The 14,316-nt window shown below is 40.0% G+C and overlaps 1 protein-coding gene across 5 annotated transcripts in view; it reads right to left on the minus strand.

The window, feature by feature from the left end:
• HDAC8 (histone deacetylase 8) overlaps positions 1–14,316 on the minus strand; it is a 244,229-nt gene that overhangs the window by 150,908 nt on the left and 79,005 nt on the right. For all 5 annotated transcript variants that reach the window (XR_003796451.1, XR_003796450.1, XM_029241489.1 and 2 more), the window contains exons 5-7: positions 13,497–13,609; positions 9,637–9,714; positions 8,940–9,048 (exon numbers count right to left, since the gene is read on the minus strand). Coding sequence is in view for 3 of the 5 variants with exons in the window: in XM_029241489.1 (XP_029097322.1) it covers positions 8,940–9,048; positions 9,637–9,714; positions 13,497–13,609 (300 nt within the window). In the remaining 2 variants the exon portion in view is untranslated. The remainder of the gene's footprint in view (positions 1–8,939; positions 9,049–9,636; positions 9,715–13,496; positions 13,610–14,316) is intronic.

Raw genomic sequence — 14,316 nt, forward strand, 5'->3', positions numbered from 1 at the left:
ATATACCTGATACTTCTTCTTTTTCAATTCACTTGCTCTGATTTTTGAACTTAGGTAGACAATAATGATTTGCTAACAATAAACATGCCCCTAGCCCTTCCCTCACCCTTCTTTACCCAGGAGGGCCTCCCTAAGATTCAAAGCCGAAATCCTGCCATATAGTTAGCACCTGGTGCAGCTCATCAAAATATAATATCCTTTCCCAGATGATTGGAAATCTCTGCCATGCCGTCACACAATGAGGTGTGCAAGAAAAGAGTTTGGGGATTGATTTTCATCATTAACTTGATATTGCATGGTTTTTGTGGGACTTAAAAATAAATGCATTTTTATTACTTTTAAGTACTGCACATAGACTAACTCCAACTCATCATATTTTAGCAGTTATTTTTCTGGGGCAGGATGTATTTTAAACATGCCTATGTTAGAGTGTCTGGTGGATCATTTAGGATCAGTGTCCTGTTGCTTGATGAAATCCAGATCACTCCAATGAAATCCAGATGGGGAAATTGGGTCTCTGGCAACGGCTGCCAGATCTTCTCCATATGAAATCTCTCTAGTCTGTATGCAAATTCAAAACTCCATATCCTGGAAATCCCAACCCAATCAAGTGGCGCTCCGCTTCTTAGTTACTGGACTAAACATAGGGAAGCGATTCATTCTTCCCTGAGGAAATAAGCATGTCTTACATACATCTATCTTGGCACAAAAAGGGCTGGCTAAGCAAATTAATAGTGTAAACAGGACTGTGCTGGGGAATGTTTGTCCTACTTAAGAGAATAAACTTTTTATGCACTTTTTGCACATCCACTTATATACAAATAATTGATATGCTAATTACAAATGATTCTTAAAGCCCTTTCCCTGAGGTATTGTACGATGCTGTTAGTCTAGTTTGAATTACTAGCGTGTCCAGTGCTTGAAAATAATAAAAATGTATTTAAAAATATTCCATAATTCAGACTGGCTTTCCTCTTATTAGGCTGAGTTAGTGAGGCTTGCCTATAATTAAATAGGATAGATGTTTTTCTACTTTCATCCCTAATATATTTAAGGTGGTCCCCCTACCACCCTGCCCCAACCCCAGCATCCCTCACCTTCCTCTGCAGGATTCTCCTGCTCAGGGTGAGCATATACAAACCCCTTTGCATCCAGCTCACTCCTCAGCAGCACTTGCACGGTCTCTAGGCAAATGCACATACCCTTTCGCTTTTTAACTTGTTAGCTGGTTATTTGATATGGCTTTCTTCGAGGTGTCTTTTCTTTGGTCCCGCTTTAAGTACCAATGGGTATGGCTCTTTCCTGATGGTTCAGTGGGTAACAGCACATGGAGAGCAAAGCCCGGCCAAACTAAGCATTGGGCCTTTTTGTCAGGTGGGGGACATCAGATTTAACTAAATCTCTGTACAGCCTATGTCAACAGGATACAACAAAGCAGGCAGCTCATCAGTGCTGGCAGCTGCCGGGTGAATGACAGTGTCAGGCACAGTCATTCAGAGCTGTAACCTGTGAGAGTGGAGCGTAAAGGGCAGGTTTTTTAGGCTAGAGCGAGGGGACAGAGCAGTGAGGAAGCAACACGAGAGGGGAGAGAATTAGGATGGGGGAGGGGGTACATGGTGGAGAGAAGCTAAGAGGAGTAATATGAATTTTGATGTTAGAATGTCCCACCAAGCACAGACATATTCAAATTTAGGATTCTTTTCAGGGCAGCCCTACGTTAGAGGGTGTAATTCTCAAGTTTTCCATTTATGAGTCAGGTCTTCCTGCCTCTGGGTAGTTTCAGAGCATGTTCTAGCCTCAGAACCTATTACTGCTGTGGAAGAAGAATCGGGTCACTTTCTCCAGGGGGCAGGGATCATTCAGCACTAAGAAGAGAGCAGAGAAGGTACACATCATAGTGACAGAACAAACCCACCGAATTCCAGGAGATGGTCCTCCTGGACTTACATGAAAAAAAATAAATCGCCTAGGAAGACTGCTTAGGGGTAGGGGCTGTCATGGTGTCAGGGCTACTTGGTGTAGGAGTTTAGGAACTTGTCATGAAAGCCACTGGTCGAGCGAGGAAGAAGGATATAAGAACTGTCCTTCTCAGCCACATAGCACAGGGAGATCAGCTCGGTGCTTTGTGACCACCTAGAGGGGTAGGATAGGGAGGATGGGAGGGAGGGAGATGCAACAGGGAAGAGATATGGGGATATATGTATATGTATAGCTGATTCACTTTGTTATAAAGCAGAAACTAACACACCATTGTAAAGCAATTATACCCCAATAAAGATGTTAAAAAAAAAAAAGAACTGTCTTTCTAACCACCTGGATATAAAGCTCAAATGATCAGGTGAGGGAAAAAAAACCAGTTCTCCACTGCCACCCTAACCAAGTACGGGGGGACAAGGCGGGCTCACTGATGGAGGGTTCAGGATAACACAGTCAATTAAGCACAGTAGCCCCCCCCCAAATTATCCTATACTCTTAGGCACTTAATGTCTTTTGAATTTAATATTATATTTTAAAAGACACATCAAATTAGGAACATTAAATGAATGGCCCGCTTTGGTCTCATTTCCACCTGTGCCTAATGTTAACAGTGAATTTAATTAGTGTCTGAGTCATCCATTTTCCAGAAACAACAGGCAATTTGCATCTGCCATACCACACAGAGGCAGAATAGAAGTTTATCAAACAGAACAAAAGCATTGACTACAAATATCTTACTTATGGAGGGCTGAGTTCAACGTTCCAGGCTCATACAAAGAAGTAGCAGCTTCCATGACCTTTATCACTGGGCCATAGTGACCTAGTAATGATCAAGGTGGTATAGGTGTGACCCGACTGAAGAGAGGTAATTTTTTTTTTTTTTTTTGCGGTACGCGGGCCTCTCACCGTTGTGGCCTCTCCTGTTGCGGAGCACAGGCTCCGGACGCGCAGGCCCAGCGGCCATGGCCCACGGGCCCAGCCGCTCTGCGGCATGTGGGATGTTCCCGGACTGGGGCACGAACCCGTGTCCCCCGCATCGGCAGGCGGACTCCCAACCACTGTGCCACCAGGGAAGCCCCAAAGAGAGGTAATTTTGTAAAGAATTTTCACCAGCTCTCAGAGTGTAATGAAAATGGGGATGAAGATGGAAGTAAGGCTATATAAATTTTTGTTCTCAAATGCACATTTCTAAAGAGTTCTTCCCTTCTCATCAGATGAAAGAGAATTTTGAAAAAATTTGTATTGCTTAAAATATTTATGTATGATTATGTGTTCTTATAGGATTTGCCACATCACCAAGCTCAAAGGATTAGGCTATAATCGTTGGGTTCTCTTTCACTGAGGATCTATCTACCTGCTTCTAAAACTGAATGATAAGGAATCTGGAGTCCCAAGTGCAAGATAAATTCAAGATGACATCATTATAGTGAAAGAAAAACCTATCATCATTAAAACATCTCTTCTTTAAATATAACATTAAAAGTCAATAGGGAAAGAAAACATTTCACTTAAATATCCTTTAGTGATGTCCCTTGGTTCTCATTTTATTCCATTGGTATTGGATGAACAAATTATAGCATGGATGGAGAATCTCTACCCTATATGTAGATATGGCCTGCTAGGACCAAGAGATGATATAAATTATGCCTACAGTTGCAAAAATGCATAATGTTAAAAGTCTTTAGCAATACTAGTCCCCCAAAAAACACATGAAAAGAATTGTGTGAGGAGACCTCTATATAATGACATGTGACACTATTCACTTTCTAAAGAAGGAAGTCAGGATTTTCTCTGTTGAAAATAAAGGAAAAAGCAGATTTACAGAATCTCCATGTTTCCAAACTTTAATCAGAAATTTAAAACCTAAGAAGTAAAATCTCACAATATTTATTCTTGTTTTTGATGCATAAAATTACAAATTAAATCCTTAGGATTAAGAGCTTTTTTTTTAATTGGCAAAAATCTAAGTTGTACTTTCACAAACATAAGCACAATGGATTGTGTATACTACAGGTCTTGTGGTTCATTTGCATAATCTTAAATGGTTTATTTTTTTTAGGACTTTTCTGCAATCCCCGGAGATAAAAATTTCCAAGAAGTCTTGGGGGGTGGTATTTTTTCCTTGTGAAAACATTTCATACTTCCACGTGATACTTTGGGGACAATGTAGCCGATGGTTAATGCTAACTGTGTGACCTTAAACAAATCAACCTTTCTAAGCTCCAGTTTTCTCATTTATAAGATGGGAATAAGAATACCTACCTTTGCAGGTATTATAGATTGTATATTGCTATAAGTATCAAATGGAAAAAATCAAATAAATGATTAGTACAATTCCTGGCACAGGCAAGTCCTCCCTAGGAGCTAAGCTCCAGGGTGTGGGAACCTCATCCGTTTTGTTTACCACCACCAGTACCTACGTACAGGGCGGGCATGAAGCAGACACTCAATAAATATTTGTCGAATGAATGAATAAAATAGTGTCATTATACTAAAATATAAACAAATCCCCTATGTTGTTGTATTTTGCTCCCCCTTTATTCTTGTTAATTAATGTTTTAAAAATCCTATAAGGTGACTTGAGGCACTTGATTCTTTCGTAGGAAGGTCAGAGTGGCTTCAGAGAGGTGAATTTTGGCCCCAGACCCATAAGGAATGAATCCTGTGCTTAAAACTCTACTGACTTGTATTTCAGGGGCCATGTCAGGCTCTAAGGAAAATTCTCACACAATAAATATAAACCACAGAGACACTATATGGTTTTTTTTCTCTTCCTCATTGAATAGCAGCAGAGCTCAGTATAGATGGAAGAAGGAATTCCCCACAGGAATAAAAGCTTGGGTTTAAATGAGCTATTCCTTTAATGAGCTTGCTGTTGTCCTAGAGAACAAGTTCTTTCTGAGTAGGCTATCCTGGTTATCCCAAGCACAGTAGAATCATTTGAAAAAAACAGTTGAAGGGCTATAAAAATTATTTAAAATAGAAAAGTATAATATTTCTCTCATAAAAGAAAGGAGGCAAAAATATTATTTTTGTTGTTGTTGCTTCTTTTAACTTCCGGAATCCCTGAAGTTTTCTTTAGGTCAATGGTCTTTGATGGCAAAAAAAGGTTTCTTTTAATTTTGAGTTACAGAATATAAGCCATAGGACTCAAGGTAAACAGGCCAAATACAGGAAGATTCTTATTTTAATAACTACTACTGTGAACCCTAGTTCACTAGAATAAGATTATTTCTTTGGTTGGACTGATAGCTCTTACTAGCAAAGTTTTGCATATGTGGATATAAAGACTACTATTGATTGAGAAGCCCTGCTTAATAGGGCCTTTCATAAGTCCTATTCATTGAGAAGCCTGTTTAACAATGTGTTTTCCTTTTGGTGAAATATTTATGCAGTGTCTGTACTTAATTATTTTACAAAGTTGAATAGCTGAATATTCTTAACAAAATGTGAGGTTTCTTCCCCCAAATATTGTGTCAACTTTAGTATGCTTTGTATCCATACATACCATAAGTACCATATATATAGCTTTCCTATGAGATATATCCCAATAACTGGACATTTAGTAAAGAATGCTTTCTGGCTGTTAGGGCTGTAAAATTATAGGTAGGATACAAACTAAGAAGTTTGGACACAACTCTGAAATTCTTCTTCAAGTTATGCATATGTCATGACAGCTCACAGTGGGCAAGTAGTTTGGTCATCCTGCAAGATTTAAGGGTTCAGAGAGGTACCCCTCTTGAACCAACCGCAAGAAGTACTGGTTATTTGTCCTTTTCTCCTAGACTCCTTAACTATAAATGTTCCCAAAGTCATCAACACAGCCTTCTGGGTAGTAGCTTAAACATTATTAAGATTATCTCATATTGCATTCAAATACAATTAGAGAGCAAACAGGTTAAACAAAGGCAGAGCAGTATTTTCTCTTTCAGATGACAGAGGCTGGGAATTAGCAAACGGTCCTTTTGGCAAAACAGCTTTCCTCTCCCATCAAACTTTGCCTGTATATAAATTATGGGAAGCTTTTGGGAATTGTGACCCTTGCCCTTCTAAATTAGCATGGAATGACCTAGGGAGCTCTCACTGTGAAATTGTCTTTTTCATAAAATGGAGCTTTTAGTGCTGAAAACCTTCAGGTAAAGATTCCATTTCCAGTCTATTAAAAAGGAAACCCTAAGACATTTTTTTTAAATAAAGAGAGTATATTCACCTTAAGACGAAACCATTAAGTTCCTGCCTAGCTGGCAAAGTGAAAAAAGGCTACAGCAGAGGAAAAAGACATAAGGAAAAAAGGAAGAAAAGAAGGAAGGAAGGGAAAGAAAAAGGGCTCCTGAATCCCACAGGGAGATGTAGTTCAGGAGCAAATTAGTGGCAAACGAAAATTAGAGCATCTTGTAAGTGAACCAGCAATAAGAGGTCCTTTATTTATCACAGGTAAGAAGTGAGCCAGAAAACCAGTGGGCTCATACAACAAAAAGGATGAAAAAGAGATTGCAGATGAACTGAATGACCTTTTTACACAAGTGAGCTATTTCCGTCTACTCTGTCTTTTGAGGTAGGCAGATGAGCCAGATGTCATAATGGTAAATGAACAAGACATTCTGGTTCTAAGCAACAAACTAGAAATAGTCAAAAACGTAATGACTGGGACTAAGCAATACAGTTACTAGGGCTGACCCTCTGCAAAACTATTTAGGTGGCAAAGATTGTTTTCTTGTTTGTGCCCCTTTCCCATTACTGCTCCTCTGAATGCTCAGGGTGCTCACGCTCTAATCCTTTCAAAATCTGCTGTCAAGAAAAGCTCTGTGGAACCGTACATCCATGGCAGAGTTAGGGTAAGGAGGAGAGGTTCCATTTTAAGGCCTATTTCTAATTGTAGAATAAAAGTGTGTTTCCTGTTAAAGGAATTTCAGATATTAGTCCAACAGATGGGAGAGATGTTTGGGTCAGAAAGCCTTCTTGGCACCCTTGGAATCAGAACTGCCTTCATGCAACACCCTGACCACATGACTTCTGAAAGAAGTCAAAGGGAAAAATGATTGTCCCTCTAATCAAAACCTGGAGCTTGTTATTCTGGGTGATCGCTGTGAGGTTTGCCGGTGCGGCTCCACAGGTAAAACGGGCCCTGGGAACTATAAACTGACGAGTGTCTGGTACTCTGGTAGGCAAGCTAGAAGAATCTTTAATAAACGCTGGCTATCTGAACACTGGGGTGGAGGCGGCAACATGGTTTCTGTAAAGGGAAATCATGTGTGATCCTCCACGGAGCTTTTCCTTGGGGCTAAACTCACTTTTAAAATGTTCAATTAAGTTTGATACCAAGGCTGGTTTTTAAACATGAAATTCTATGGGATTACAATTTTTAAAAATCATGTAGGAACTGGTTTAGAGAGAGAAAGCAAATTTAGGGGAGAAACAGACATTTTTCTGATTGAAGAAGGGTAAGTAGTAGACTGGCTTGGGGGTGGGCACTGGGAAATCCTCAAGTCTGCAGATGATACTCAGCTTTTCTGGGCAGTGAAATGCCAAGGTGATGGGGAGAAAGGAAGACCTCAGGAGGTTTTATGACTGGCAGATGAGCTTCAATAGGGGCACATGTAAGGTAATCCATTTAGGGAAGGCCAGAGATTACAAACTACACTTGCAGGATGATGAGTGCTGACCTTTCAATTAAGGCCCAGGAAAAAGCTCTAGGAAACCCCGTGGACAGAGCACTGAAGAGAACAACATATTTTCCTGATATGGCAAAATAAAAAAAAAAAGGCAACAAAATGTTGGGCACTGTCAATAAGGGGATTAAAAGAAAAACAAAATAATTCTCCTTTTACATAGAACTACAGGACATTTTTGGTAAAGTTACGTAAGCAGCTCTGATCTGCACATATCAAGAAGGACAGAACAGAGCCCAAGAGGAACAAAGAAGGGCAATTAAAACCATCAATGGCAGGCTCAAAAAAAAAAAAAAAAAGAAAAAGAGGCCTTTTCAGTCTGACAATGCAGAGGTAGCCAGGGGACATGATCAAAATATGAAGAGGCTAGGGCTGCTGCTGCTGACCCAGCTTGCCAAAACTCTTGAGCTAAGAGGCACCTTTGAAGCATAAAGTTTTTATTTTTTAATACTTCTACTTTGTTTATACAACTGCCAGTGATGACGGCCAGTGCAGGCTCCTTTGGGAAGTCCCTGTTTCCACCAGAAGGTTGGGAGAAATCTGAGCCGAGTGGGAGAGGGATCAAAAGCACCTCAATCCCCTCAACCTTAAGTAATGTTGACTTGCTGACTTCTAGTCAGACTCACTTTCTCTACTGCCAATGTCAGCAGTGAATTTGTACCTGACCAATCTCAATTTTCACAAATATGAGTTTAGCCACCCTCTTCCCCATTCCGTAGGGCTTTTCAGCCCCAATGGTCTGATCTACACAGTGGCACCAAACTGTCTGCCTACAAGTGGCTGTAATGTAATCCTTAACCATAGCGCAAAAAGAACAGATTTCTGACTCCAATTTTAATACAACGGATAGAACTCAAGAACTCGTAATAAAGAACTCTCTAATATTCACACCAGTGGATGGAAGCAGATCTCCATAACGGAAAGCCGAAACTGACCCTCCCAGGCTAATGAAATCATATTATATGCAGGTTTTAGCTAAGAAACTAGTAGACAAGGGATTCCCCAGGACAGCTGAGAAGCTCTGCTCTTGGGAAGGCCTTAATCATACAGAGTGGCAGGTAAGATCAAACTGAGAGTGTGGCTCTGGTCCAAACACTCTGCTCTCCCAGACAGGGGATGGTTACCTGATCAAATAAGCATAGTGAGCAGTGTACAAAAGCTACGTGAGTATATAGTAGCTTTTTAATTTTTTTTCAAATGGTTCTTTGAAAACAAGAATTCTTTGGGATTGGGGGCCATTGCATCCTACAGAAAAGTAATGCACTTGTTACTGGCTCAGCACTGCAGCCATACCTTTCGCAGATGTGGTAATACTTCTCATCCTGTATGCCATCCTGAATGGGCACATTTACACTGTAGTACCGTCCCTTCCCTAGGCCGACATCAGACACATCACCTGTTCCTGTCAAAGAGAGGAACACGGAGAACAGTTTTAAGAACATGAGAATTAGAAAACCTGAAGGCTTCTCTGATAGCAATTCAGAAAATCAAAAGGTCAATTAGCAGAACAATCTTGAATGAATGATGGTTTCTAAGGGAATGAAATTAAAAAAAAAACTGTTGTAAACAGTGTTGGGGAAGTAGGAAAACTGTAAGAAAATGGGAAAACCTTAGTCTCCATCTTGCTGGATCAAACGAACAAAAAAATAGAGATTAACTTCTTCACTAGATTTTTCATACGACTCAGATTGACATAATACTAATATATCATCGCACTTATCAGGATGTTGAGGGTTACACAGGCTACCTGATAGTACTGTAAGTGTAAGTGAACTGTCTATTGACAGTCCATGAAAATCATCTGGAAAAAGCAGCAGCATTACATTTCTTTTATCGCTGTCACCTGAAATGACCTATGTTAAATGTTTTGCATGGAGTAGCACCAATATGGCATTCACAGCACGCAGCTATCGAAATACAAGATATAAGAAATGTATAGAACTGCAGTATTTATTCCTCAAATGTAATACTGAGCACACAGATCACTTGCCTGGGAAAAATCCTGGGGAGAATTTGTGCAGGGACACCGTCATGACTTTGGAGGTGAAACTGAAGGCATCTTCTACACCTACCAGAGAAAGAAATGGCAGAAGAATCACTTCATATATACAAATCTCTGTTTTCAACAACTGAAACTCTAGAAAGCAGCTGTGGGAAGGAAGAGAGAGGAGAAGGTAGCAATAATAAAGCTTGCAAGCTGAGGAATAAAAGTAACAAAACTCTCGTCTTGGATCTCTGTCATTACAAGATGAGGTACAACTCTGGCCTCAAGCGAAGTTTGGGGTTCCTTTTCAAATTCACTCAAGCTAAAGCTGGACATTTCCAAGCAATGGGGATGCGCAGGCTCTCTTTGACAACCTGTTCTAAAAGGTGGGGAAGGGCTGGAGCTCATAATTGAGGCATTGTCAACAGAGCTGCATAAAGGAAACTGGCATCATCTTGGAAGTTTTATGTTTTGTTTCAGTGGTTCTAAGTTAAATTCTTGGGATTTTTTTCAAAGAAGTACAATGTGGCAACCCTTTGAAAAACATGACCAATACGAACATTAGGCATTACATAGTGAAAACCTAATTATAAAATGCCTCTCTATAATACAGATTTGGTTATAAATGCAGTTCACCCAAAGTTCCGTGTGTACTAAGTAACTTATAGTACATGTTTCTGGCTAAAACATGGAAGTAGCCCTTAATAGCAGCTTGAATGACAGCTTTTTAAAGCCTGGAGAAAGACAGGAGGAAAAACTTCTAGAAAGGAGTCTCCTTTCCATTTTAACAGTCAGAAAATGAAGAGAGGCCTGGGAGATAGAAGATGTCTCTAACAAGCCACTACTTATTCAGATAAACATGCTGCCCACCTCTACACTTTTCCTCCCAGAACCACATAATTGTCATACTGTATTCAGATAATCCGTTTGTAAAATGGAAGAACTCTTAGCAAATTCATGTATTACCCTCTTTGATACTTTGAATAAAGAAATTGTCTCTGTTTACTTAATGCTTTCAGTCTTCATTAGAGGCCAACAGAGACCTTAAAAAAATATTGACTCTATTTGTATATCACAGGTATGTTTGAATTTCCCAAGCCTTATGTTTTGCCCTGGGGAGGCAGTTAAAACCAGTTAAAGGCTCCAGGCACAAGGCATTAGGTAAACAAAAGAAAACAAAAGAAAATAAATTAAAATAGCATTTTAACTTAGAAATGGAAGTATAGACAAGGATAATTCATGAAAATCCTGATTATTTATCCATCCAGAAAGGTGGTACAAATTTATACTTCTCTCAATGGTGTGTAAGAGTTCCCGTTTTCTGACATCATGACTGACACTGGGTATCATTATTCTTTTTAATCTTAGGCAGAAAGAACCGTCTTGTTCTAATTTGCATTTCTCTGAGTCTTATAGTGTTGAGCACCTTTTCATATGTTTAGTAGCCATTTGTATCACTTCTCATGGGAGATGCCATTAGGTGTTGTTAGAAAATCATACTTTAAGAAAGGACATAGACAAAGGGGAGGGTATGGGGCTCGCTGTGAAAGCGAAGAGTGGTTAGGTAGCTGAAAGAAGGTGAAGATGGGGTAGGGGTGCTGCTGAGGCCACCGCAGGATGCCAGTTGTAGAATCATGGGAGATTTAAAATAAACCAAATGTGTAAGAGTTTGGAAGTGGGGCAGGGGTCACTGGAAGGGAGGTGCTGAAGAGGGGAAATAAACCGAAGTGAAACATACCATAAAAGTTGGCTAAAACAGGAAACTATAAATGCTATAGAAATAACATTGCAAATGGAAAGAATGGTTTCAGGTGACAGTCTTCTTTCATTCTTACATGGTTCAATAGACTTGATTCTATTCTTGAACTCTGATACTAAGAGTTTGAATTTCATAATCACTCATTCATTCAACAAATATTTTACTGAACCACTACTATAGGCATAGGTCTGTTTGTTCCTGCCACTGCATAGGACAGAAAGAAGTAAATAACTTGATCTCTGCTCTGGAGGAACTGAAAGTTTCTATGGGAGGAGAAGCCATATACACATTAAAGAATTCGCTCACAATATAAGACAATATATAATTAAATATCAAATCAGTGATAGAAACAATACAGGACAATACAGTGAACAGGGGGAGAGACCACTTGGGCTGGAGTGGTCGGGACAGATCTGCTACCAACTTGAGCTCTTGGGTAGAACCTGAAGATGCAAAAGGGGAAAAGAATACAGAACTAAGTTAGGAAAAAGTACCGCAGAGTCAGGGAGGAGGGAACAGTGAGACGTGTCTGGGCATCATTGAATAGAGTAGGCTGGACAGCAAGTAGTAAGAGAGAAGGCTGGAGAGAGGAGGTGAGGCCTCTTTGAGGCAGGCCTTGAAAGACAGGGCAAATAATGTGGACTTTACCTTGAAGAACACTGGTTTTCAAAGTGTAGCCTGTGGAACAACTGGGGTGATATTAATATGGAGATTTCCAGGTTCCATACCAGACCTACTAAATCTGAATATCTGGTGGATGTGGCCCAGGAATCTGCATTTTAAAACAAGCTCTCCCCACCGCCAGGTCATCCTGATCAACATTCAAGTTTGAGAACCATTGCTATAGGCCGAGGTTTAACAAACCAAGTGGCTACATAGTAAATATTTTAGGCTTTGAAAACTACATGGTCTTTATTGTATTTTTTTCTGCTCTACAACCTTGTAAAATGTAAAAAACCATTCTTAGCTCTCTGGTCATACAAAAACAAGCCACCGGCCAAATGTTACCCTTGTTATAGGCAATAAGAGCCTCTGAAGGGTTTTGAGCAAGGCTGGATTCTGCATTGGCTAAGTATTCAGATATTCATTGGACATGGTTCTCAAAGTAGTGTGTTGGTTGTTTTAACCCTTCTCACTTCTCTCTGTTACCTTTAATTTTCTGTCACCATTCCATGGAAGCGTCCATCTAGCTGAACTCCCTGGGAGGTCTCTCCCACAATTTCTTCCTTTTTCTGTTTTGGCAGCAGAGCTGACCCTAGCTTCCATCACATACTATTCTTTTCATCTCTTATGCCTTGGTTTTGTTAGTTTGTCTCAAAAGATCCCTGGAAACAGGGAAGCAGGAATCACTGATGTGGGGGCAGGGAGGGAATATCCTTAACTAATTTGACTGGATAAGTGTCCTAGATCGATGGAAATATGTGTCATACACAGGCTATAGTAAAGAAACAGAATGAGGGTAACTGTCACTGCAGCTCTACGTTCTAGATGAAAAGTACACAGGAGGGCTTAATACATCCTTTTAGTGAAGTCTTCTAAGAGAGGATTAATGGGGTTAAGGCAAATTGTTAGTCTACTGCTATTAAAAGTTAGAGAAGGTACCCTGAGTTTGTGCAGGACTAAATATTTTAGCAATACAAAGCAAGTAGCACAGATTCTGATCTCTGCATGAGCTGGTATCCCTATTGGTGAAAAATTCAGAATGTTAGTCCACCATGCATCTCTTCTATTTTAAGAGAAGCATCAGGACTCTGACTGCAGATTTCATTTAGAACCTATGGAAGTGGACTGAGGGAGGTCACTAAGCACTGGAGTAAACACTAGGAAATCTTACCCTGATTTCCACTTCTTAAAGTTCTCTACTGGAGAGCTTTGCTACTGGAGGAGAGGGGAGGAGAAATTACAAGAATCTGGTATTTTAAAGCAGCTTGGTCATCACAGGAGGCATTGCATCAGTTAAAAGAATCTCTACCTACTTGAGGATTCTGGATTAGGAAAATTTCAATTGCAAGAGGCATTTCTCCTGTTACCAGCTGCCTAGAAGCAGCTTTACTGATAAAAACCTGCAGTCCTAGCAGCGAAGCACCTTTGAAAGTGAAGGGCTTACCATCTCCGTGGTGCAGATCCAAATCCACATAGAGAATACGGTCAAATTTCCGTCGTAATCGTAATATTCCCAGGACAGCATCATTGAGATAACAAAAACCAGATGCTTCATCTCTGCAAGAAAACAAGTTGCTACAGCCAACAGCCACAAGCAATCCAAGGGAGTCTTTAGCCAAGGATCTAACCCTTGAGATCTATTCCCTTACAATTTCCCCTTCTTTTAAGAAAAACAAAAATCTACCTAAGAACATTATATGGTGAATGGCCCAGAATGATCAGGGAATGAAGTGTTTTGGTAAAGTAAATATTCAGGTTGATTGGTAATATTTCCTATTCGGGATCCCTGATTTTCAAAGATTTAAAATATCATAACTATATTGAACAAAACAGAACCTTTCTCTAATGACTCAGAAATCATTTTTAAAAATTGCAGTATCCTGGGGTCATCATGATGAACACTGATGACTACTTATAGGAGTTTAAGAAAGCTAGAATCTAGAAGGGGCTTTTAAGACTATCTTGCTCAGCCATATGTAGAAGATGTTGGTGACTTGGTTTCTCCGTACTGACCCTATGACATAACCTAGAATTTCTTTTTTTTTGTGAGTAAGTCTTGGCACTCGTTGCTCATAAAAGCTGAGTGGAGAATGTACAAATGCATGACCTCCTGGGCAGTGCAGTGTGGTTGCCTTTCTGTATATGCAATTATTACAATGGTGATTGAAGCAGCCTCTTCTAAAGTTATTTTGTCTCCTTCACTAAAGTTGTCTTCACTGACTTCACTGATGTCCTTTACCGTTTTGCTATCACTGATACTGTGT

This window comes from Monodon monoceros, unplaced genomic scaffold, assembly GCF_005190385.1.
Source record: "Monodon monoceros isolate NGI ecotype Baffin Bay Population unplaced genomic scaffold, NGI_Narwhal_1 Super_Scaffold_22, whole genome shotgun sequence".
NCBI classification, from domain to species: Eukaryota; Metazoa; Chordata; class Mammalia; order Artiodactyla; family Monodontidae; genus Monodon; species Monodon monoceros.